General features: G+C 38.6%; 2 protein-coding genes across 2 annotated transcripts; both read left to right on the top strand.

The window, feature by feature from the left end:
• Positions 1-105: 105 nt before the first annotated feature.
• Positions 106-5,753, top strand: chmp1b (charged multivesicular body protein 1B). The gene is made up of 8 exons (XM_061962154.2): positions 106-271; positions 924-1,021; positions 1,105-1,251; positions 2,559-2,627; positions 2,850-2,957; positions 3,027-3,070; positions 3,152-3,224; positions 5,171-5,753. Exons 1-8 carry the CDS (start codon positions 256-258, stop codon positions 5,213-5,215), a joined length of 600 nt encoding a protein of 199 aa, XP_061818138.1. The 5' UTR covers positions 106-255; the 3' UTR covers positions 5,216-5,753.
• A 3,124-nt stretch (positions 5,754-8,877) lies between these two features.
• Positions 8,878-24,859, top strand: rraga (Ras-related GTP binding A). The gene is made up of 10 exons (XM_061962155.1): positions 8,878-9,043; positions 9,358-9,462; positions 12,830-12,929; positions 13,010-13,076; positions 13,166-13,388; positions 15,213-15,308; positions 17,314-17,436; positions 17,526-17,617; positions 24,231-24,346; positions 24,416-24,859. Exons 2-10 carry the CDS (start codon positions 9,436-9,438, stop codon positions 24,517-24,519), a joined length of 948 nt encoding a protein of 315 aa, XP_061818139.1. The 5' UTR covers positions 8,878-9,043; positions 9,358-9,435; the 3' UTR covers positions 24,520-24,859.
• Positions 24,860-26,623: the final 1,764 nt, after the last annotated feature.

Here is a 26,623-nt window from a genome sequence, read left to right as displayed (position 1 = left end):
AATATTAGCATTTTGTGATCGTTATTCCCCCCCTTTTTGTTCCCAATTTTGCGGAAAAGGCGGGAGGGCAGCTTCCCTGTGACGTCGACACAAGGCTACATCACGTGAGGATGACGTCAGCCATATTTTGGTGAGACACCAGGAAGTGAAGTGAGACGAACGGAGACGGAAACCTAACCAGACCGACGTTTTTCCCGTCAAATTCAGCTTTATTTGACTTTTTGGAGGGATTTGACTACCAAAGCCACACCGAAAATGCCCGGCATGGAGAGTATCCTTCTTTTTAAAAAGTCCCCGATTACCGGAAGTGTCGAAATGTCAACGCGAAGGCTATGTTACCGAAGGCTATGTTACCAAGATATTTATGGACGATACTGTTGTTTCCGTGTTTACAGGCCTTTAGACATTGATAAATATTTATATTTGTACTAAATGTTATTATACAATCGCAGTTACGAACTCCTCTTGACGTTTTGTATACAATACTACAAAACTAAAGGCCTTGAAAAGCCTTCAATTGCTTCCAACAACGGCTAGCTCCATGTCCGAATACTTCATAATCGCATGTAAAATATGCGATTATAAACTATTCAGACATAATCCTAATCGCATGCAAAATATGCGATTATAAAGTATACAGACATAACTCTTTAATATGTGAGTAACATCTTGTTGAATTACTTACAATTATCAATACTGAGCTGCTGGGAGTCCTGATAGTATTCATGATTTATTAATACTTTTGTTTGAGTGGTTACAGAACTTTTATTTCTATTAGGGTGTGCTACTGTGCTCTGATCTCAGGACTTGACAATGTTTGCATTGTTTTGCTGGGAGCTCTGACTAATACACTTGTGTTAGCAGAAAATATTCAAGATCACTCGCTGTTTTTAACTTGTATTTGCTTTAACGTCACACACCAGAGCATCTTTTCAATTTAAAGTTTGCCGCCAAAGAACTCCAAAGAAACTCCAAGAAATGCGACAAAGATGAGAAAGCAGAGAAGGCTAAAGTCAAGAAAGTATGTTGTACAGCCTGCTAGTGACTGGTTGTCTGCTGATAATTATATTACAAACATTTTCTTGTGTTTGTGACCCTTTTTAGGCCATTCAGAAGGGCAACACGGACGTGGCAAGGATCCATGCAGAGAATGCCATCAGACAGAAGAACCAGTCAGTTACTTACTTGAGGATGAGTGCTAGGGTGGAGGCAGTGGCTGCAAGAGTCCAAACTGCTCTGACCATGAACCAGGTACACAATGAAATTACAATCTTAAACTATTTATCAATAGGATTTATTCAAGGATGGGCGATATGACCTAAACTATTATTTGGCATATAAATGATAATAGAACCATTTCCAAATGGGTTACAAAGGCTTTTGATTTACCTGCTGACGTATGCAGTCACCCCCGCGACCCCAAAGGGAATAAGCAGTAGAAAATGGATGGATGGACGTATGCAGTTACATATTGTATCATTTCCAGTTGTATTATTTTCTCACAACTGTTATTAATATACTTGAAAATGTACTCTTATTAGCTGGTTACTTTTGGTTGTAACACTGTTAAAGTGTTATTAATATGTTAGCACTTATTATTTTTTTGTTTATTTTATTTATATTAGTTTATTTGGACAGGGACAATGCACATTAATCAACATTTCTGTAAACATACCAGTTTTAGCTACAAAGCTATTTTCCAACCGTAGTACCTGGGCAAGATGTAGATCGCCAGCAACAAACAATACACAATAACAACAACAATCATTAAAAGTCTACTTAAAAATAGTAAAACAATTCATTAATATCTCACACACACCTACAGCAACGTTCAGCACAAGCACTACAGATACTACAAATGTGTTATTCTATCCAATGCAAAGTAGTAATTGTAAATGGAACCATGTTACAGCAAAATGTGAGCAGATATTATCAAGAAATGAACAAGTAGATTAATAAGAGTCTAGAAAAAGGATAATATAACAACTGTTGGTGTGTCAGCATTGTCACCGTAAGTACACAACACTTATGAGGGCGACAGATGAATCCATAAATCTGTGGTGTCGATGCCAAGGGTAGTATCAGTATATGATTTATACTAGAGTGATTAGGTCTATATTTGAAATTTCTCCCCAAAAAATGGTTGTATTGTTCATGTTTACAAATTTAGAGAATAATTAATTGGACACAAGAGCACTTTGAGGGCAAAAAGTAGTAGATAATCATTTTTGTTTTTCTTTAGTTATTGACTTTGTTTTGCTTCAACAATTGAATGTAATAATGTAAAATGAGGAACTAGATTAAATATTGTTGGACTGTGTATAGCACTTAGCATAAATAAATTGATAAATGTACAGTTCATACATGTAAATGGTATCGCCAATCTCAGTCATGAATTATCGGAATCGGCACCATAAAACACTGGTCGTAACGTCCCTAGATTAATCAAAACTTGCCTCTAGCTGTATAGTATCATTGAAATGTTCAAATGAAATGTTCTATCCTGTATGCACACTTACTTGTCTGTTACACAATGGTAACCATGTGCTATTTCTCAGGTGACAAAATCTATGGCTGGAGTGGTAAAAGGCATGGATGTTACTCTGAAGTCCATGAATCTGGAGAAGGTAGAGTTTTTCATATGTTTATTTTCGAAACAATCACATTTGTATGCCTTTACAAGGACAATGCCACTTTCAGAAGGGTGTTATTAAATTAACATAACAATGTATGTACATATATTTTTGTAATTATTGGTTGTGATGGCATAGAACTGTACTACATTATAGTGGGAGTTGTTTAATATTTTGGTTATTTAGCACCACTTAACGCTTCCTTCTTTTTTGCAGATTTCTGCTCTGATGGACAAGTTTGAGCACCAGTTTGAGACGCTGGATGTCCAGACAGCCCAGATGGAAGACACAATGAGCAGCTCGACAACGCTGACCACTCCACAGGTACCCACTGCACTTTTTCCACGATTTAAGAGACAATCGCACTCACTATGTGTCTAACGTGTGTTTCAGAACCAAGTGGAGTCGTTGCTGCATGAGATGGCCGATGAAGCAGGGTAACGAAAGTTATTAGGAAAATAATCAAACCCACACAAATTACGTCATTAGCAAATTGACCTTGATGCACTTTTTTTAAGGTTGGACCTGAACATGGAGCTCCCTCAGGGACAGACGGGATCAGTCGGTACCAGCGTGGCCTCAGCAGAACAGGTAAAGTTTGCACTGCTAGTCTGTTGTTTACAAAAAAGTGCATTCGGTCTAAAAGAAAAAAGAAAGACAACAAAAACTGACACAATAATACGAAAGAGTATTAGGGCCACTGTAGAAAGGTAAACTACTACAAGAATAAAGGCATATTTTTGAGGGAAAATGCTGTAATATGATGAAAACAAAATAATTGTTCGAAATAGGGCTGGGCGATATGGCCTTTTATTAATATCTCGATATTTTTAGGCCACGTCACGATACAGGATATATATCTCGATATTTTGCCTTAGCCTTGAATTAACACTTGATGCATATAATCACACCAGTATGATGATTCTATGTGTCTACATTAAAACATTCTTGTTTATACTGCATTAATATATGCTAATTTTAAACTTCCATGCAGAGAGGGAAATCACAACTAAGTCAATTTACCAAAACTGTATTTATTAAACAGTTATTAAGCAGTGGCACAAACATTCATGTCATTTCCAAAACAGAAAGTGCAAGATTGTCAGAGGCATTTTAAAACAAGCTATTAGTGCACCTTTGTGCATGATGTCACTAAGATGACATATCAAAACAACACTAAATTAAAGTGCACTTTTTGTACAGAACACCACTACAATAGTTTAAAACAAATAAAGTGCACTTTTGTGCATGATGTCACACAAGATATTTCAATAACTGTCAAATAAAAATTAGCTGTATACTTCCTTCACTATTTGGTAGTTTACTGCGGACGTTATCTCCTTCAGTTGTAGACTATTTTTTTCATACGGTGTTGATCTGAAAATTTATGCTTCGGCATTTTGTTGGGTGGCACCGGCCGGAGATATTGACAAGCGGAGTTTCAAGCACTCTTCGTTCTCTAGCGGGTGACTTTTCAAATGATGCTACAAATTAGCAGTGGTGCTACTTTTTGTAGCAACGCTTTTTCTGCATACTTGACATATTACGGTTGTCTGTTCAACATCTTCTTGCTTGAAGCCAAACCACCGCCAGACGATGGACCTCCTGCTGTTTTTTTTGGGAATTATTATTCCTCCATTTTGTTACCAGATTCGCACCTTCTTTCTCTCGTATTACCACTCGCACCGCTCCGCTAGCATCCCAGCTAACGTTACCCATGCCGCTACTTGCCTGCTCCGCGAGAGCGTATGACGTTGCACGCACGACAGTATGTATCGTATGTAAGAAGGTGCGCTTGTTTTATGTCTCTGTGAGAAGGAGAGACAAGAAAGAGTGAGAAGAGCCTGTAGTGTAATGCCCGCAGCTAAAAGCAACTGCGTGAGAACGTTTACTCGAATATCACGATATAGTCATTTTCTATATCGCAGAGACAAACCCGCAATATATCGAGTATATTCGATATATCGCCCAGCCCAAGTACGAAAGTAAGTTTGCAAATAAAATATGAGTTATATATTTACAAGAATAAAGTATCTGCAAAAAATACTTTCATTAGAATGAACACCAGTCTTCCCTCATTTATCGCGGTTGATTGAGGCCGACCATCACAGCGATAAACAGACTTTATTAATAAATAAAAAATGTTCATAGTTAGAGCACAAAAACAGTTCACAACCTTTTAAATACATTTTTAACATTGTTAAAGCTCTCTAAACATAAAGTAACACACATAGTCCCCTTGACACTTGTTTCACCCAAGATGAAAGTGTAGTCTCGAGTTAGCTTTGATATTAGCATCCCGGGTTAGCATTGCGTGTTTTTTATTACACTGATATTGAAAACATGGTTGTCTTATATTTCTTTTTTTTTTTTTTTTTTTTACAAATACATCTTTATTCTTGTAACTAATTTTTTACTTTTTGTTTTTTGTGTCCCAATTATTCTGTCAGATATATACAGTATAGTACATCTTTTCTTCAAACAATTTTTTTCCAACATCTCTACCAATGACTGTCTTTTCTTATTCTTGTCTACAGGATGAACTGTCTCAAAGATTGGCCAAACTCAGAGATCAGATGTAAAGGACAAGTGCAGCAGAGCAACACTGTACCACACAGCCCTGACATGGCCATACACTACGAAAATTATAACTTCCTCAAAATATCCTATCTCCTTTTTACATCTCATGATGATAAGATTATTAGACTCTGCAGATAATAGCTCTTACTGGTTTTGTGTGTTGATAACCAACTTAAATTGAACAGGGATGCTGGTTGTGGAAAATGTTCTTATGTGATGTTACTATAAAACATATACACTGAACAACTTGCATACACTTTAAATAGTGTGGTGTATATAATACCATATATTGATAGGCCAATGCCTCATAACTGCGGTGAAGAAGCTTTGGTCTGGGAAGGTATTTTCTTACTCTTACTGTATGTTTATCGTTTAAGCAAACATTTTCTTGTATTGGTATGCGTGTATGTGTGTGTGTGCGTGCATGCGTGTGAAGACCTTATCCCTTCCTGGTGAATAGACCTCATGTTGTAATTTACTGATCATTTGGAAGAAGGTTACACTTTGAAGATTACACAAAATAAAGTTTTATAATAATAATTGTATTCCCTTTTCAATAAATTATTCAAAATCTTTTTTTTAAATTAAATTAAATTTGGAAAAATAATAGATAATTTTTCATCGTTTGTTGTGCCAGAAATAAATATTGTGACAATAAATCTATTTTAAAACATAGATAGCTTTGAACTAATATTGTACACAGCCTCTTGCCCTAGTCTGCTAACAGACTCCAACTGGGATAGGCAGCAGCTCACCCGTGACCCTAATTCTGAAAAGCAATATAGAAAATGAAATTAATTGGATTTGTATAACGCTTTTACATTGAGAAACCCATTATCTACATTTACACCAGTGTGGGTGGCACTGGGAGCAAGGTGGGTGAAGTGTCTTGCCCAAGGACACAACGGCAGTGACTAGAATGGCGGGAGCTCGACTCGAACCATGAACCCTCAAGTTACTCGACTCTACCATCTGAGCCACTCCACCCCATCATGATTATTTCATCAATCGATGTATTAAATTACCCACCGATTAGCTAGACAAACAGCTCTAGTTATGTCTTGTGGCATACCTCAGGGATCAATGCTGGGACCAAAATTATTCATTGTTACAAAGTACTTAAATTTAGTACAAGTTTCAGATGATACGGCTGGGTTTTTGTTCAGAAGAGAACACACGGAAGCTAATACAAATACAGTTGTGACAGAAAAAGAGATGGTTTGATGTCTTTGAATCTCAGTGAAACTAAAATAATGCTATCGGTAACAGCAGAAGAGAAAGTCAAATACAACTAGAAGGTGTAGGCATTGAAAAGGTAAAATAAATCAGATTTCTAGGTAGATAAAATTAAATGGAAACCTCATACAGAAAATATACAAAATAAGGTGGCATGAAATACAGGTAATAAGAATTTTAATAAACATCTTGAACCTTATCAAAAGATTGTAATTCATCTCATGTGTATCACAACTAAATGATTCATAAGAGCTTTACTGATTATTTAATTTGTTTGTGTTACAAATTGAGCACAGGACATGAACAAACAAAGATGTAAGAAATTGCTATGAAATGGGAAAGGGGTATGGTGTTAGTTTATTTCGAAAATAGATACAATTACAGCATAATACATATATTTAGTTTCTCATTACATTATGGCCGAAAAGGAGTAGGAAGAAACAGATCCTATTTAATCGTTTATTTCGAACATGCATTCAATTACAGTATGATGCATCACATATTTCTAGTTTCTTATTTCATTATGTCCGAAAAGGGGTAGGAAGAAACAGATCCTATTTAATCCTGCCCTTTTTGTTTCATAACCATTTCTGACACATTTGTTTGAACTCAATCTGTAACACAACAGTGAAAAAATGATAAATGGATCATACTTGTACAGTGCATTCAAGGTACTCAAAGCGCTTTGACACTATTTCCACATTCACCCATTCACACGCACACATGCATTCACACACTAATGGCGGGAGCTGCAATGCAAGGCGCTAACCACGATCCATCAGGAGCAAGGGTGAAGTGTCTTGCCCAAGGACACAGCGGACGTGACTCGGATGGCGGAAGCTGGGATCGTTCCTGGAACCCTCAAGTTGCTGGCACGGCCGCTCTATCACCCGAGCCACGCCCTATAAATGAGTACATAAATAAATAAACAAGACAAATGAGTAAGTAAATACATGTTAATAAAGTTCTCAAAACGGTTAAGTGGTTTAGGATTCATATGTGATGAATAAGAAGATTAACATTCAATAAGGGACAAGCGGTAGGAAATGGATGGATGGAATAAGGTTCAAGATTGAGGATTAAATAAGCTCTGCTTCTTTCTACTCCTTTTCGAACATGTTGTAAGAAGAAACTTGAAATATGTCATGATTAAAAAATTATTGTTCTGCTACCCGATTATATTTGAACAATAAAAAAATACTACAAAAGCACTTCTTCCGGGACCTTTTCCGGATATTTTCTGAACAAAAAAAACCCACTCTAAACCATGATTAACCACAATTGTATGACTGGTTGTTTGTTGTTGTTTGGTGACAGAATAAATGTCAACTATAGGTAATTTGGCAAGTTCAAGTATAAACAATAAAAACTACAAAAGTGTGTGAATGTATGTGTGAATGGGTGAATGTGGAAATACTGTCAAAGCGCTTTGAGTACCTTGAAGGTAGAAAAGCGCTATACAAGTACCCATTTATCATTTATTTATTTACTTGTTCCACGACCTTTTTCGGACATTGTTTGGAAATTTAATCCACATCTGTCCATTACGTATGTTGCTAACTATCGGATTATGCAACTGGTTGCATTTTTTTTAATGAAGCAGCACATTTTTTATGAACACCGGAACCATCCATCCATCCATCCATCCATCCATCCATTCCTACCGCTTATTCCCTTCGGAGTCGCGGGGGGCGCTGGAGACTATCTCAGCTACAATCAGGCAGAAAGTCGCCAGCTCATCACAGGGCCAACACAGATAGATAGACACATTCACAACCATCCATCCATCCATCCATTTTCTACCGCTTATTCCCTTTGGGGTCGCGGGGGGCGCTGGAGCCTATCTCAGCTACAATCGGGCGGAAGGCGGGGTACACCCTGGACAAGTCGCCACCTCATCGCAGGGCCAACACAGATAGACAGACAACATTCACACTCACATTCACACACTAGGGCCAATTTAGTGTTGCCAATCAACTTATCCCCAGGTGCATGTCTTTGGAAGTGGGAGGAAGCCGGAGTACCCGGAGGGAACCCACGCAGTCACGGGGAGGACATGCAAACTCCACACAGAAAGATCCCGAGCCCGGGATTGAACCCAAGACTACTCAGGACCTTCGTATTGTGAGGCAGATGCACTAACCCCTCTGCCACCCATTCACAACCAATTAAATTAAAATATTAATCATGTATTTGTAATGTTCATTAACGTGGACCCCGACTTAAATTAGTTGAAAAACGTATTCGGGTGTTACCATTTAGTGGTCAATTGTCCGGAATATGTACTGTACTGTGCAATCTACTAATAAAAGTTTCAATCAATCAATCAAAACATGTTGACAAGTACAAATGAGATGGTACAACACATGCTGTTGTTACAAATCGACCAACAAAACGTATTTGTTGCCTTTCAGACAAAACCGAGGGCGTACGTTTTCCTCCCGTCATGTGACTGCGGCGTAAACAGGAAGCAGCTGAGCTCTCTACTCCAATGCCTGATCCCATCAAGTAATGTGCACAAGTGGACTCGTTAAACCCCAGCAACCCTATGTGTACGGTTGATTGAATACACGTAACCTCTCTTTCCAGGTCGGGTAAGTAAGATGCCTTATTTCTAGTCGAATTTAGTTTAGCTAGCGGCTAAGCCTGGCTAAACTACCTGGCATAAATCTGGAGCGTTTTTTCTTGCTAGGCAATTTAGCATTAGCTTCCAAGTTGTTATGGGGGCATAGTCTGGGTGTAGATAAAGTTAGTTGGCGGCTAAGAAGTTGTAACTTCGTCTAAAAACACAGCCTGCTGGCGGATATTTTCTACATTTTTATATCAGGTTGTTGTAGCTTTTAACCACGTGATGTTTGTTAGGCGCAGTGGAAGTAAAAACACCTCAGTGAAAATATTTGTCCCTCAGCTGAGCAGCAAGAGGACTCAGCCAGAAGTCATCTGATCTGCTGCTCACAGGAAGCTTCCATCGTGTCTGCATAAGGGGATGTCCAGCTCAGCCATGAAGAAAAAGGTCAGCAGCTCAGTCACACCATTTGAGTCGTAAATGATATTGTCAGAGGGGGTATTCGAGCACCATGTGTGTTACTGTGGTTGTAGTTTCCAGTGTGTACAACTTCCACTGCTCCCTAAAGACAAATAACAAACAGCAGATTACAAACAGCTCTCTGTGATGAAGTGCAATCCTTAATTACAGCAAATTGCCAATTAATAAAACAAGACGAAAGAAATTGTATTTATAAGAACTCTTGTATTGTTGACATACAATTCATTGTAGTCTTTTTTTGTTGTTGGAAGAATTCTAGTAAACAAGCTATTGGGAATGTAATACTTGTTGGCGCTGCAACGATTAATAAATTAATTAGATTATGAAAAAGCTTTGATTCATAATCTGTTGCTTCAAACAAACAGTAAATGGGTGTAGCTAATATGAATTTAGAACCGCAAGGAATGCGGGGAACTTTAAATACCTGGACATAGTTTTTGCTCGGCCGCTGCAATAGAGCGCTCGTGAGAGCTAGGATGTCAGTGTTGCCAACTCAGCTTTGTTGCTAAATCTGGCAACTTTCCAAGCTGTTTTTGTAAACAACTACTAGTTGCAAATCGAGCAACTTTTTCAGGTGTTATTGGAGACTTTTCTAGTATCTTGGAGACTATTCTCGTGTCTTGGAGACTCTGAAGTGCAAGCATGCTGCAGTTACTGTCCTCAACGAGCAGTGGCAGTTGCTGACGTGAGTACCTCCCCCGTTCCAAAGCAGTCACAGGCCTTAGGTCTTCTGTACGAGCAGAGTGGAGACCCTCAATACTCAAAGGCCAGACTAGAAATAAAATGTGCATGTGCAAAGCTGCCGCTGTTTTCGCCTTGGTTTCAAGAGCAAGATGTAAATCCATCCATTTTGTCCCTTTTTGGGGTCACGGGGGTGCTGGAGCCTATCTCAGTTGCATTCGGGCGGAAGGCGGGGTACACCCTGGACAAGTCGTCACCTCATCGCAGGGCCAACACAGATAGACAGACAACATTCACACTCACATTCACACACTAGGGCCAATTTAGTGTTACCAATCAGCCTATCCCCAGGTGCATGTTTTTGGCGGTGGGAGGAAGCCGGAGTACCCGGAGGGAACCCACGCAGTCACGGGGAGAACATGCAAACTCCACACAGAAAGATCCCGAGCCTGGGATTGAACCCAAGACTACTCAGGACCTTCGTATTGTGAGGCAGACGCACTAACCCCTCTTCCACCGTGCAAGATGTAAATGTAAATATTTATTCACTGTCATGTCACACAAAAAAAATCACTACAACCTCCTAATCCCATCGATCATGTTAATGAGCCAGTCAATAGATGAGAATAATGTCGCAACCCTCCAGTCTTTTGATCAAATTTGATTCTCTAATATTTTTTATGATTTATATTTAAAGAAAACAAGCTAAGAATCAGCAGAAGAAAGTTTGGTTGAACTCACTTTTTTTCTCTCAGTTATTCCTCTCTCCTACAGCATCAATTGCAACCAATTATGCAAATGAGGCAGCGATGTCATCTCGCAACTTTTAGGACTCTTCAGTACTTTCCTTACTGAAGAGTTGGCAACACTGGGTGGTGTGTTGGCGGCGAAGAGTTGAGAGTTTTTTGTATTCTTATTTTTATCAATGCACACGTTAAAAGTGCAATTTCAATGTTGATGATGTGCTTTAATTAGAAATCAAGAATGTAGGTTATGGCAAGCAGATATAAAACATTTATATGTAGTTTATTTTAACTATTTTCCGTAAAATACACATTGAGGCTCCAAAGCGTGTTTCATCCGATTACTCGATTAATCAAACAAACTAATCGATCACTAAAATAATCAATAGCAGCAGCCATACGAGTTGAGAATCTACAATTAGTAACAAATATAAAGCGTTGCAGCCCATTAAGAAAGCATGATTTTGTGAGTGAAGAAAAAGATTCCCAGTTTGTTAGTGAAGAAAAAGATTCCCGAAAACCAAAAAATAGGTTGTTATATAAATAAAAAAAATAATTGTGTTGAGATTTAAAAAATAAAAAAAATGTGTTGACACATTTCATTTATTTTATTTCAAATGCAACAATAATTAAAATTCATCTCCATTACAAAAAAACAAATGTCATTCAGAATTTTTTTAAATTTTATTTTATTTTATTTTTTACAAAAAATATATTGTAGTACCTCATCTTACGAGCTATTGATTCTGTGATGGAGCTCTTAACTCAAAACACTTGTATCTCAAATCAACATTTCCCATTGAAATGAATTTAAATCCATTTATTGGTGTTTGGCCTCTCCAAAACAGCACCATTTTAACATGTAGCATGCCTTTTAAAAAGTAAAAAAAACATTTTTGCTAAGAAATATTGTATAAAACCAATACAAGAGCATACATTCTAAACAACTACAGCAGTTTTATGAAGTGATGTAATGATAATGTACAGCGCTTATCTTGGAAAGTGGACTTTTACGGTAACTCCTTCCAGGTCTGTCAAACAAACCATCAGCATTTTTTCCATATTCTCATGGATAAATGTCCACCATTTAGATATAATTTCATCGTCTTTGGCTGCGTTATCAGCTCATTCTGCTTCAGTATGGCGCAGACTACCAGTGATACGCTCAAATTGCTTTGCCAAGTTGGTTACACGCTTGGTCATGTTTTTGATGATTTATTTATTTTCTTTATTTATTGAATATCAATCCCTTTCTTCTCAGCACTGTTCCCTACACTCAATTTCTTTCTTCCTATGGTTTAATAAAACAAAGTTATGTCCATCTCTAGCTATAAGCTAATGCTAGTGAATAAGACCAGATGTTTGGGCAGATCTTACGGGGATCACTGACATTTGCTACAGCAACTAATGGCAGGGTTGCTTTAACTCACATTTTTGCTTGCATCATAAAGCATAACAATTAGCAGAGAGACTGCTCTTATCTCAAAACACTCTTAAGTTGAGGTACCACTGTACTGAGAGAAGGAATCAGAGAGCATTAACATCCGCCAGACATATCTCCCAACAGTAATGAATCCTATTTAAAATCCTGAATCCAGACGGCGATCCGGATCACCCCCAAAATGTAATAACTTTTTCCTTGTTTCATCTCAAGGACTCAATAAACTTTATTGTCATACCACCACACGAGAGGGCATGACATTTAGTACCGGAGGTCCCAGATCTAGCCCTATGAGTAACACAAGAACGACAGTATGTATATAATAATGTAAATAGAGTAGGTTAATAGAATAACACTGAGAAACTGCTGTTCATTGAGGGGAACATGTATACTGCTTTCCAAGCTGTACACTGACCACTCACTTCTACCCAAGTTTTATTCCAGTGATCTGTCAAATTTGTGCTTTCAGGTGTTACTGATGGGGAAAAGTGGGTCTGGGAAGACCAGTATGAGATCAATCATCTTTGCCAATTACATAGCTCGAGACACACGGCGCCTTGGAGCTACAAGTAAGAACCTAAAGAGAGTTGGTACTTTGTTTCTATGAAGCTCATCTTGGAATATGTTGTCATTCTTTTTTTAAATATAGTTGATGTGGAACACTCCCATGTGCGGTTTCTTGGCAATCTGGTTCTGAACCTCTGGGATTGTGGAGGGTAAAGTCAGCTTTAAAATTGCCACCTTCTAGTATATTTAGTTGGGGATACAAAAAAAACATTGTTTTCTATCTGCCCAACCCCACCAGGCAGGACACATTCATGGAAAACTACTTCACCAGCCAGAGGGACAACATCTTCAGGAACGTGGAGGTGCTTATTTATGTATTTGACGTGGAAAGCCGCGAGCTAGAGAAAGACATGCATTACTACCAGTCGTGTCTGGAGGCCATCTTGCAGAACTCCCCCGACGCTAAAGTCTTCTGTCTCGTGCACAAAATGGATCTGGTGCAGGAGGACCAGAGAGACCTGGTAAGATGAAGGATAATGATCTCTGTGATATGCAAGGAGAGCATTGATAGTTTAGTAGTGTCTCTAGCTTTAATGCTAATGAGCTGTGTTTCACTGTCAATATAATTGTACATTTTACCTACTTTTTACATACAGACACTGTAACGTTGCAAAAACATATATCAGACTCAACAATGTAACATTAAGGAGTGGGACAGGAGGACACAAATGATAGCAACACAAGTACAGCGAGGTGAGCTTAAGTGTTAACAATACAGTCACATTTTAATAGCAACATCATGCTAGGTTTGCTACAGAAAATGATCAAACTTAATTTCCTCATCAATCAATCAAATAAACTTCATTTGTAATGCCCCTTACATCAGCTATAGCTGAAGCAAAGTGCTGTACAACATTGCCATAAAGACAAAGTATAAAACAAGAACACATAATAAATATATAATAAAACAATGGAAAATTAAGTTAAAATTCATTAAAAACGTGTAACCATAATGTTAAGTACTAGTTTTAAATAAATTGGTCTTAAGTTTAGTATTAAATAAATGTAAATCTGTAATAGAGCTGTAGTTTGGCGAGTAATTTGTTCTAAAGTCTAAGACCAGTTACAGACCGATCGCCAAACTGCTGATATTTGGATCTAGGAACCTCCAGCTTCATGTCTGTAGCTGAATGATGGATAGTTGACGGAGGTCTGTGTTTTATTTTAGATGTGTAGCGAAGCCCTTGCTTTCTTTGTTTTTTTTACCGTTAACTGATGCACATAAACACTGTGGTCCATGTGGTAGCTGGTTTGTCATTTTGCTGTCATAAAAACCCAGACTTTCAGAACAAACCGTTTGAGAGCCTCATCTGTCAAGTGTAGCCAACCAGTTAGTGAGATCAGGGTTTCCCCTACATGTAGTTAATAGAGGTAGCCCGCGAACAGCGATCTACAAAATGTGCAATGTGCGAATAATAAGAGGGCAGTGGCTGCTTTTAAGGAGAGAAAATGCAGTTGGAGCAGCAGCGCAAAGCAAGTGTGACGACAGGCCCGCTGCAGCTCTTTCTGTTTGTCGCAGACATGGAGTGACAGAAATAAACAACTCTCTAAAAACAAGTGCAATCTCCAATAACACCAGAAAAAAAGGCTAGATTTGTTGCAAGTCGTTTTTTATAAAGAAAAAGTATCTTAAAGTATTGGAAAAGTCACTATAAACTTGAAAACATCTAATCAATGTACATTGTACAATAAAAGCAGCAACAATTGAAAAATCAAGCAAAAATATATAAGAAACAAATATATGTTAATACTAACTAATAATAATACCGGTTTGGTTTTAAATGTATGTATAAACATTTTTTTTGCCTAAAGAAAATGTATGCATAAATGCAGATTATGCAAGTTGTACAATAGCGTCATATTGACCATGCCCTTAGCCACGCTCCCACCACCACAGGTATTTTGGCAATCTGGGGGAAACCCTGGAGATGATAGATTATTCTTACTTTTGCTGGTCATACACAGGTTCTGAAGACAAACATTACTGTTTTAATATATATAAAAAGTGGATTTTGCTTAACTCCTTTTGATCAAAAGTGTTTGAATGACCTTTGCTGTGTAGGCCGTGTTATTGTAACAAGGAATTTAGTTGATGCTAATTATCTTTTTAAGCAATTGAATATGGTAAAAAAGCATATCCAAGTCTGATGGGACATTAAGCGACTCACTAAATCACACTGTTTGAATTGTTTAGCTTGATGCAACTCTTCTAGATCATTTTAAAATACCTCTTTATCTTACTTGTACAAGTGTTAATGCTGTTGTTGTGTTTTGCTGCTCTACAGATTTTCAAAGAGCGTGAGGAAGATTTAAAGAGACTCTCCCGACCTTTGGCCTGCACATGCTTCAGGACGTCCATATGGGATGAAACCTTGTACAAGGTTGGCCTTTTCGACTGTTTCCACATGTGTTTTTTTAGATATTAAAGGGCCATTCTAATGCTGACAACATTGGCACCTATTTCATAGTCCTGGAACTAAAAAGTATGTCTACAGGAAGAATTCACCCCAAAATAGACACAGTAGAGATTATAGGCTTGATTTTTTTAGTGATTTTTAACACATTTTTTGGCCACTCTTCTCTAAAATGTGGGCGGGCCTGCATCAGTCTGCTGACATCACCTACAGAAGACTGGAGGCAATTTCATATACCGTATTTTCCGCACTATAAGCCGCCCCGGGTTATTAGCCGCACCTTCAATGAATGGCATATTTCAAAACTTTGTTCACCTATAAGCCGCCCCGGGTTATAAGCCGCGCCTACGCTGCGCTAAAGGGAATGTAAAAAAAACAGTCAGATAGGTCAGTCAAACTTTAATAATATATTACAAACCAGCGTTCTAACAACTCTGTTCACCCCCAAAATGTAATGTGCAAACGTGCAATCACAAAAATAGTAACACTCAAATTAGTGCAGAGCAATAGCAACATCAATAACTCAACGTTGCTCGAACGTTAATGTCACACAACACACAAAATAAACATCTAAAGCTCACTTTCTGAAATTATTCCTCATCCATAAATCCCTCAAATTCTTCTTCAGTGTCTGAATTAAAAAGTTGGGCGAATACGGCATCCAAAATGGCCGGCTCCGTCTCGTCGAAGTCATCAGAGTCAATGTTGCTGTTGTTGTCCAGCAGTTCCGTGAATCCTGCCTTCCGGAAAGCTCGGACCACAGTTGAGACCGATATATCCGCCCAGGCATTTACAATCCACTGGCAGATGTTGGCGTATGTCGTCCGGCGCTGTCTCCCTGTCTTAGTGGCGCAGGTCATCTTGTTGCTTCCTCTACCTACGCACCATTGATTCATTTATGTTCAATTCTCTCGCTGCTGCTCTATTTCCGTGTTCTACTGCGTGACTTATTGCCTTGAGTTTGAATTCTGCGTTGTACGCGTGTCTCTTAATAGGAGCCATTTTGTGGTCTTTACAGATGTAAACACACAAATGAAATGAAACGTAATATCCGCGCGCTTCTTCTACGGGGGCGGGTGCTTACCTTGGTGGTTGCTTACAGTAGAAGAAGAAGCGCTTCCTCTTCTATGGGGGCGGGTGCTTCCCTTGGCGGTTGCTTACCGTAGAAGAAGAAGCGCTTCCTCTTCTACGGGGAAAAAAGATGGCGGCTGTTTACCGTAGTTGCGAGACCTAAACTTTATGAAAATGAATCTTAATATTAATCCATATATAAAGCGCACCGGGTTATAAGCCGCACTGTCAGCTTTTGAGAAAATTTGTGGTTTTTAGGTGCGGCTAATAGTGCGGAAAATACGGGTAGTTGTTTTGGTAGCAAATCCATTCAAAATCATGTACTTTATTGCAGAATTTGAAGGAATGATCAAATACGTCTGCCAGATGCATTGCTGTAGGTTGTAGCAATACAAGTAGTAAATAATGGGTCAGCCTGCATACATTTCCAAATGATGGGGACAAATGTGGAATATGAGGAAAATATGGACCGCTCCAGTCAAATTAACTTGAACAAAAATGGGACGGACCAAGCGAGAGGAATGTAATTTGCAGCAAACATTTTAAAGATTATAACTTGAAGTAATTGTGGACCAGGGTGACAAAAACATGCTACTAAGTGATAAAAATATAAGTTTTACATTACTTTATCCACACTGTCTATGCGGGGAAATGGGTTCCAGTTCTGTAGATGACATCACACCAAGAGTGGTGGCATATCGCGTGCATGTACAGTAAGTTATCTACCGATTACTCAAAAACTGTAAAAAATATATATATTATGGAAAATAACTGCCAGATTCATTTTCAGGAGCAAAATTACATAAAGAGAACTTGTTTGTGAAATTTCGTTCATCTGGTGGCTATGGGTCCTTTTAATCCTGACTAGTGCTGACAATATTGTTAAACTCTATTTTCACAGGCGTGGTCCAGCATAGTTTACCAGCTTATCCCAAACGTCCAGCAACTGGAGACAAACCTGACAAATTTTGCACAGATTATCGAGGCAGATGAAGTCCTTCTCTTTGAGAGAGCCACTTTCCTGGTAGGTTTGTTACAAAAGAAGGTGTCCGTGCACTCTAAATGCATATATTAATCTCTACTTCTTTTGTGTGTGATGTGTTAAAATGGCAGGTGATCTCCCACTACCAGTGTAAAGAGCAACGTGATGCACACCGCTTCGAGAAGATCAGTAACATTATCAAACAATTCAAACTCAGCTGTAGGTAAGTTAATGGAGCAAAACTATCCCTCTGCACACCATCTGCTTACTTCTTTTTAATGAACGGACAAAAAGTGCAAGGCGAGATGTTATGTTGTGATCAGGAGTTGTAAAATGGTTTGTTACAGTGCATTCGGAAAGTATTCACAGCACTTCACTTGACCACATTTTGTTATGTTACAGCCTTATTCGAAGATGGAATACATTAATTTTAACCTCAAAAATCTACAGACAATACCCCAAATGACAATGTGAACGTTTTTTTTTTTAATTTTGCAAATTTATTCAAAGTAAAAAAAATTACAAGTACATAAGTATTCACAGCATTTGCTCAATACTTTGTTGATGCCACAAGCTGGGCACACCTATCTTTGCCCATTCCTCTTTGCAGCACCTCTCAAGCTCCATCAGATTGGGTGGGAAGCGTTGGTTTTAATCCAGGATGTCTCTGTACATTGCTGCATTCATCTTTCTTTCTATCCTGACTAGTCTCCTTGTTGCTGCTGAAAACCATTCCCACAGCATGATGCTGCCACCACTGTGTTTCACTGTAGGGATGGTATTAGCCTGGTGATAAGTGGTGCCTGGTTTCCTCCAAACATGATGCCTGGCATTCACGCCAAAGAGTTAAATCTTTGTCTCATCAGAGCAGAAAGTTTCTCATGGTCTAAGAGTCTGTCAGGTGCATTTTGGCAAACATTTTTACTAAGAAATGGCTTCCACCTGGTCACTATACCATACAAGCCTGATTGGTGGTTTGCTGCGGAGATGGTTGTCCTTTTGGAAGGTTCTCCTCTCTCCACAGACGAATGCTGTAGCTCTGACAGAGTGAGCATTGGGTTCTTGGTCACCTCCCTGACTAGATGAAGATAAATGCAGCAACACTTCCCATCCAAACTGATGGTGTTTGGGGACAAGGAGGAATGGGCAAAACTGCCCAAAGATAGGTGTGCCAAGCTTTTGGCATCATCTTCGTAAAGACTTGAGTCTTAATTTTTGCCATACGTGCATCAACAAAGTATTAAGCAGCGGCTGTGAATACTTATGTACATGTGATTTTTTTAGTGTTTTATTTTTAATACATTTGCTAAAATAAAATAAAAAAACCTTTTCACATTGTCATTATGGGGTAATGTGTGTAGAATTTTGAGGACAACAATAACAATGTATTCTAATTTAGAATATGGCTGTAACATAACAAAATGTGGAAAAAGTGAAGTGATGTGAATACTTTGCGGATGCACTGTATGTGTATTGACTATACTGACTCAAGTTCTTGTGAGTCATTCGTTCAAGTGAATCTAATACCCAGGCGCCCATTGCCCCTTTTAAAAACATGTTACTTGTGCTATATTTAAATAACACACGCAAAAAATAATGTTGCACACTTTGTAGGTAAAAAACGAGGAAACATTACCTCACGAAGCACTCAAGAGTGGACTCAAGATTAATTGCCTCTAGTTAATGTTACAGTTTTCCATGCCAACAAAGCAAGTCAGCCTGATAGAAAACTCTCTAACCTAAAGTAAGCCTCCAGTGATCCAAAGTGTGCAAATTGGTACCGTTGATTACCGGTATCAATTCAAATGTGAAAGCTACCCATCCCTACTCGTGTCAGTGAAACACACAGGATTCAAATATCTGTGAGTCCGTGAAGCTTGTTCATCCAGCACTTGAGTGTCATTGAAACTCTGGGTGTCGAATACCAGAGAGTCTGTGTAGCCTTACAGGCTTCATCTAGCATTTGTGTGTCTTTGTTTAGCACCTGTGTTACAGTGAAGGTCGCTGGCTGAGTGAGGGAATCATTAGGTTTTTTTTTTATTGTTGTTGTTTGACGCATTACCTGCTCTCCCTTTTTCATTTAGCCAGAGCTAATAGTGCAGATTAAGTAAAGAAATGTGCAAATTTTGAACATTTTGTTCATGCAGTGTAGATCTGAGGTATTCAACAGGTGGTCCATGACACCAGGGTGAGGTTTGTAAAAAGAATAGCTGATTGAAATTTTTAATATATATTATTTTCCACAAGTTTAAATGTTTTTAAATACACAATAACATCAATCCAATACACTGTAGTGTTGTTTATAAATATCATTTGCATGGACACTCTACTCACCGTACCTTTTAAAATAAAAACATAAGATAAGTATATTATTGTATTCATGGTAGCATTCAAGATAGCTAGCGATTAGTGCGCCAGTTTCCAGCTAGCGATTTGCCCTCTATTTGCCGGTTAGCGATTAGCGCTCTAGTTTTCAGCATGGGATTAGCTCTTTAGTTTTCAGCTAGTGATTAACGCACCATTTGCCAGCTAGCAATTTGCGGACTAGTTGATAGCTAGCAATTAGTGGCACCACTGCTATTTTTTTAATATCTTGGTACAATACCAATATACCTTTTACAAACCCCGTTTCCATATGAGTTGGGAAATTGTGTTGGATGTAAATATCAACGGATACAATGATTTGCAAATCATTTTCAACCCATATTCAATTGTATATGCTACAAAGACAACATATTTGATGTTCAAACAGATAAACATTTTTTTTTTTGCAAATCATTAACTTTAGAATTTGATGCCAGCAACACGTGACAAAGAAGTTGGGAAAGGTGGCAATAAATACCGATAAAGTGGAGGAATGCTCATCAAACACTTATTTGGAACATCCCACAGGTGAAGAGGCAAATTGGGAACAGGTGGGTGCCATGATTGGGTATAAAAGTAGATTCCATGAAATGCTCAGTCATTCACAAACAAGGATGGGGCGAGGGTCACCACTTTGTCAACAAATGCGTGAGTAAATTGTTGAACAGTTTAAGAAAAACCTTTCTCAACCAGCTATTGCAAGGAATTTAAGGATTTCACCATCTACGGTCCGTAATATCATCAAAGGGTTCAGAGAATCTGGAGAAATCACTGCACATAAGCAGCTAAGTCGTGACCTTCGATCCCTCAGGCTGTACTGCATCAACAAGCGACATCAGTGTGTAAAGGATATCACTACATGGGCTCAGGAACACTTCAGAAACCCACTGTCAGTAACTACAGTTGGTCGCTACATCTGTAAGTGCAAGTTAAAACTCTCCTATGCAAGGCGAAAACTGTTTCTCAACAACACCCAGAAACGCCGTCGACTTCGCTGGGCCTGAGCTCATCTAAGATAGACTGATACAAAGTGGAAAAGTGTTGTGTGGTCTGACGCGTCCACATTTCAAATTGTTTTTGGAAACTGTGGACGTCGTGTCCTCCGGACCAAAGAGGAAAAGAATAATCCGGATTGTTATAGGCGCAAAGTTGAAAAGCCAGCATCTGTGATGGTATGGGGATGTATTAGTGCCCAAGACATGGGTAAATTACACATCTGTTAAGGCACCATTAATGCTGAAAGGTACATACAGGTTTTGGAGCAACATATGTTGCCATCCAAGCAACGTTACCATGGACGCCCCTGCTTATTTCAGCAAGACAATGCCAAGCCACGTGTTACATCAACGTGGCTTCATAGTAAAAGAGTGCGGGTACTAGACTGGCCTGCCTGTAGTCCAGACCTGTCTCCCATTGAAAATGTGTGGCGCATTATGAAGCCTAAAATACCACAACGGAGACCCCCAGACTGTTGAACAACTTAAGCTGTACATCAAGCAAGAATGGGAAAGAATTCCACCTGAGAAGCTTCAAAAATGTGTCTCCTCAGTTCCCAAACGTTTACTGAGTGTTGTTAAAAGGAAAGGCCATGTAACACAGTGGTGCACATGCCCTTTCCCAACTACTTTGGCACGTGTTGCAGCCATGAAATTTTAAGTTAATTATTTGCAAAAAAAAAAAAAAAGGTTATGAGTTTGAACATCAAATATCTTGTCTTTGTAGTGCATTCAATTGAATATGGGTTGAAAAGGATTTGCAAATCATTGTATTCCATTTATATTTACATCTAACACAATTTCCCAACTCATATGGAAACGGGGTTTGTATGACCAGTTTAATATAAAACACAATTTTTTAGAAGGTATTTAAGTACGGGGTCCATGCTCCATCGCTCAACCAGTTTTGCGGTCCTTTTCCGAAACAACCTTGAAGAACCCTGCTATAGGTCCTTATCAGGTGTTTCCAAAATGGGCCCCAGGGACCTTGTCACTCAGCTAATTTTTTTTTGTATTGGACCACGACATGGCATAGTTTAACAATAAAATTAAGCACTGCACTAGAAACACTAATAATAACTTTTTGGTTTTCCACCTATTAAACAAAGCTCAAATGTAAGACGCACAAATTATTTTCACTTAAAGTGGAACTGCCCTTTTTGGGGGGAATTTTGCCCATTATCCACAATTCGTATGTGAGACAAGAACACATATGTCATTCCATTTTCTGTGCATTCTAAATAGTAAAAAAACTGCTAGCAAGAGGCGGTTCACAATGCAGGTAATTGACTTATTCCGCCTATAATTCCCTCTAAAAACCTCCAACATTTTATATACAGTATATGATAGCAGATAACATGTAATATTTACAGTATTTTGGTGCATTTAAACATTAGTGGATCTTCTATCCTGGGTGCATTTATTTCACAGAGCGCATAGCAGCAAACCCTACTTTCGTCAACAACATTGAGAGAGTGTTCTGTGTTTGTTACCACAGACTTTGTAAGAAACAATCATTTTGGGACAAATAAGGATCCAAAACCTTATCTTTTTGAGCTTGAATATACAAAAAATGATCTACTGGTCATAGAAACAAGAAGAGAGGGTGAAACGTTGGAGCAGACGAGGGCCGAGAGAGTCGGCATGACTTGGTGTTGTAAATGTGGAGCTTGTCAAGCCATGCCGACAGAAATTGGGGACAGGCAGTGTTAATGAAAATGCGTCTTGTATCTGGCGGAGAGGACACTGAAAAATTGTTTGCGCTAACAAACCCTGCAGTGGTAGAAACTGTTTTCCATCTAACCAACATCAACTGGAACAGACCAGTTGGACCAGGCGGACAACTGTCTACCGAGAAAATCACCATGATATTGGTTCTGATAGATGAAGCACACGTCGCTTGATATTACAGCTGTATACACAGTCGAGCTAGCCGAATACAAACACAATAATGAAATATGAGCTCATTCATATGATTTTTATTTCTCAGTCAGTACAAATTGTTGTCCTATTGCATTGTATTGTAAGTGAGGAGCAAGGCAATGTATCACTACGCCAGAAAAGTAGTTCCTCTGTGTTAGTTCTTACATTGTCGCATAGCTTGGTTAATATTCAGGTCACGGCATGTCAATGGAGGGTTGTTGAATGTTTTATATGCGTAATAGATTAATTGTTTTTTCCTTTTTCTAGCAGTCTGTCACTATTTAGAACGCACAGAACAAAGAAAGCAATGTGTTTTTGTCTCAAATAGGACTGGATAATGGGCAAAATTCCCCCAAAAGGGCGCAGTTCCCCTTTAAGTGTGAAGTTAACTTAAGGGTTAAGTCAGGTACTTACCCAGCAGATCCAACAAGTGGCAGTGAAAAAAACTTGCTGTTGTGTGTGTCATTGTAGGGACCCATGTTGTAATGCTTTGTAATACTGCCACCCAATCATATGAACAGGATTGTTCTGATTTGGTGGACGTCTGAGTGACATTCTATTAGGGCTGCACAATTTTGAGAATAAACCGAATTATGATTTTTCTCTCCAAAATTGCGACTGGGATTTGATTTGTGATTTTTATGTTTTTATGCATAAAAATGCGAAAATAACAAGTGAAGGAAGACATGTTACGTTTAGACTGTCAATTAACATATTCTTGTCTCAGGGTGCTACCCATTAAAACAATATATAATAAATTACTTTCAAAAATATTTGGCTTTACGCAAACTGACTCGGAGGTTTTGTCTACATCATGCTCTTAAACTAAAGAAATAATTATTTAACTACTATACAGTGTTTATAATGTAAAGTAATCATAATATATAATAATGCAAGTAACCATTTAAAAGGATATTAGCTTTAATTTCTCATTACTATAGAATGTTTTGCCATTGTACTGTAGTTGGAAGGCAAATAACTTTGTTATCCTAAACAAATAAACAAACAAAAAATAAAATGGACTCATTTCTATAAGCAAAACTTTCACTTAAATGAATATTGAACATCTTAAAGTGCATTTTTTCCCCAGATGTTAAACCGAGGTCTGACGTTGTCTTTTTGTTTGTTGACGTCACGTCATCACGGCATTCTCACTCGTTCGTCCGTGTTAATGGGTTCATATTGCCCATTCTATTTGAAGCTGAGATGTTACCACAACTGGACATATGGCTTTTTTAAAATAATATCTGTTTCCTCATAATTTTTGTTACTTTGCAGCAAGTCGTAGTAGGGGGGCTGTCTGTCTGTGCTTCCTGTGTGTGTAAAACTTGTTTGAAGCGAGAGATGAAGAAACGCGAGGCTCAACAATTCTGATCGGCGAACATGGCTGTTGCTCAAAAGCCGGTGGCGGCGGAGGAAAAAAACCGCCTCTTGCAGTTATGCACTAATTAAAACCTTGATGTCGATTCGTTGTTGATTAACCATGCAGCTCTACATTCTACTAGTTCCATATTGTATATATGTAAAATTACAAGTCATTTTTTTGTATTTCAGTAAACTGGCGGCCTCGTTCCAGAGCATGGAAGTAAGGAACTCCAACTTTGCGGCCTTCATCGACGTCTTCACCTCCAACACATATGTCATGGTCATCATGTCAGACCCGTCTATTCGTAAGTAATGCCCGATGAACGTCACACATCCTTTAAACACATCTTTACATCTTAGTTTTTTCTTGACAGCATCTGCAGCCACCCTCATCAATATCCGTAATGCTAGGAAACACTTTGAGAAGTTGGAGCGGGTGGACGGACCCAAACACAGCCTGCACATGCGCATGCGCTAGCATGCACGTTTTTGTCCACAGCAGATCCTCTCAGCCAATCAGCTCATAGATCGTCGTGCAGGAGTCCTGCATCCTCGCCTTACTATATCCTCACATTCAATCACTCTTACCATGAGGAAGAAAACCCCACATTTTTCGGTCTAATTTCTTAAGTGATCTTGGGAACACAAGTTTATTTTGAAGGGGGGTATACAGTAATGTACTTAGCTGTCGTAGACAAAGACCCCAGTGATCAGGGCATCTCTTTTTCCGCATGAAACGCAACAGCTAGTACTCCTGCGTAAAGTGTGCTGTTCTTTGAAAATACAAGCAATATAGTTTTATTCAAAAATACCAACAATGTGTGTGTTTTGTTATTACTCTTTAAGACACCACTGCATGATTTAAAACTGGCTTGAGTTTGAGCGTCATTTGATGCCATTTTAAGGACAGTATTGTATTGAAAGGTGTAGGAATTTCCAGAAAAGCCCATACATTTCTAGTTTAGTGGGAAAATGAAAGATTAAAAAAAAATCTATTTTACCCTTTGAAATGAGCAACAGTCAAGCATTGACTCAAGTCAGATGGAATAGGCTCCAGCTCACCTATGACTGTAATGAGGACAAGCGGTATAGACAAAGGATGAATGAAACGACACACTACAAATAAAGGTGAGCACTGCCACAAAAACCACAAACACGACAGACAAGCTGCACACTTATTGCTACAAAAACACTTGGTGCCATTTGCTTGTAACTCTTAAAAATAAACGTACATTTTTGTCTTTATTTTGAAGGAGCCATATGTAAGAAGCTGGCCAGAAATGGTACCGCTATCACGGTCAAAATTCTGTGGTTCCCTCCCTCTCTCCCTGACTGAAGTTGCCAGATACGCAGCCGAATCCAGCTCAACCCAAAACTAAGAGGAGACATTTTACCAAGGTATGCCTATAGGCTACTGTTTCAACATTTCAGATTGCCATATAACTTGGTACATGTAGTCCACAATATCCAAACACAAATGAGGAATTATTTGATCATGTGATTTAACTGTCTCCATACGTTTCACATTGCCATGACAGCCTTGCTAATGTTGGAACCCATTTCCTCAGTATATCAGCATATTGAGAACGAAATAGGCACTGACACTACCCATATCTACATAGGTTTTATTTGTCGAAAATATATTTTGCTCTGTCAGTTCGAATACACATCGAGATACATGCTAACGGGCATATATTTCCCCTGTTAGCCTATATGTTGATGTGTCATTGACCGGGCTAGCATGCTAAAAGCATTACACTAGTGCAGTGGTTCTTAACCTTGTTGGAGGTACCGAACCCCACCAGTTTCATATGCGCATTCACCGAACCCTCCTTTTTTTTCAAATTCAAGACAAAGTTATTATATGTTTTTGGTAACACTTTAGTATGGGGAACATATTCTAAGTAACAAAGACTTAATTTAGAGTTATTTGGTTAGGGTTCGGGTTAGGGTTAGAGGGTTAGGGTTATAATAAGGTCATGCCGAATAAGGCATTAATAAGTACTTAAGAATGACTAGTTAATAGCCAATATGTTACTAATTTGCATGTTAATAAGCAACTAATTAATGGTGAATATGTTCCCCATACTAAAGTGTTACCATGTTTTTTTACTGGTGCACAAAATGAACCGTCCATTAACATCACCTTGTTCAAACAACAAAACCAACACAGTGCATAAACTCACAACAAATGACACACCTGCAAATCAGTCTGACTTCTGCTGTTGCCGTATCCGTAATACGCCAATAGGGAGAAGTTTTTATTTACACGATGAGTCGGGTGTGTTTTGACCTCCGTCGAACCGAGCCCGACTCACCGAACCCCTAGGGTTCGATCGAACCCAGGTTAAGAACCACTGCACTAGTGTGATGTGTGATTTGTTAGACAAGATCATAGACTGTATTGGACAATATAGTTCACATACGAAATGTCCATTTATTACAAGTAATAAGAAAACGTAAATGCCTGACTTACCTATGAAGGAGGGAATTAGCAAGTTTGGCGTCAGATGAAAAAATCTTCTCCGCCTTCAATCGTCTCCATCTTTCAAAGGCGTCCCTGATTCGAATCCTCGTTTTGT

Source organism: Nerophis lumbriciformis, linkage group LG09 (genome assembly GCF_033978685.3).
Source record: "Nerophis lumbriciformis linkage group LG09, RoL_Nlum_v2.1, whole genome shotgun sequence".
NCBI classification, from domain to species: domain Eukaryota; kingdom Metazoa; phylum Chordata; class Actinopteri; order Syngnathiformes; family Syngnathidae; genus Nerophis; species Nerophis lumbriciformis.
Note: the sequence above shows the minus strand (reverse complement) of the source record. Positions and strands in the feature narration are given on the sequence as shown.

Coding starts and splice junctions, on each gene's coding strand:
- chmp1b (XM_061962154.2), top strand. Junction 1,252..2,558: donor CTGCTCTGACCATGAACCAG/GTACACAATGAA, acceptor GCTATTTCTCAG/GTGACAAAATCTATGGCTGG. Junction 3,225..5,170: donor GCGTGGCCTCAGCAGAACAG/GTAAAGTTTGCA, acceptor TCTTGTCTACAG/GATGAACTGTCTCAAAGATT.
- rraga (XM_061962155.1), top strand. CDS start 9,436: ATGTCCAGCTCAGCCATGAAGAAAAAG. Junction 13,389..15,212: donor AGGAGGACCAGAGAGACCTG/GTAAGATGAAGG, acceptor GCTGCTCTACAG/ATTTTCAAAGAGCGTGAGGA. Junction 15,309..17,313: donor GGGATGAAACCTTGTACAAG/GTTGGCCTTTTC, acceptor CTATTTTCACAG/GCGTGGTCCAGCATAGTTTA.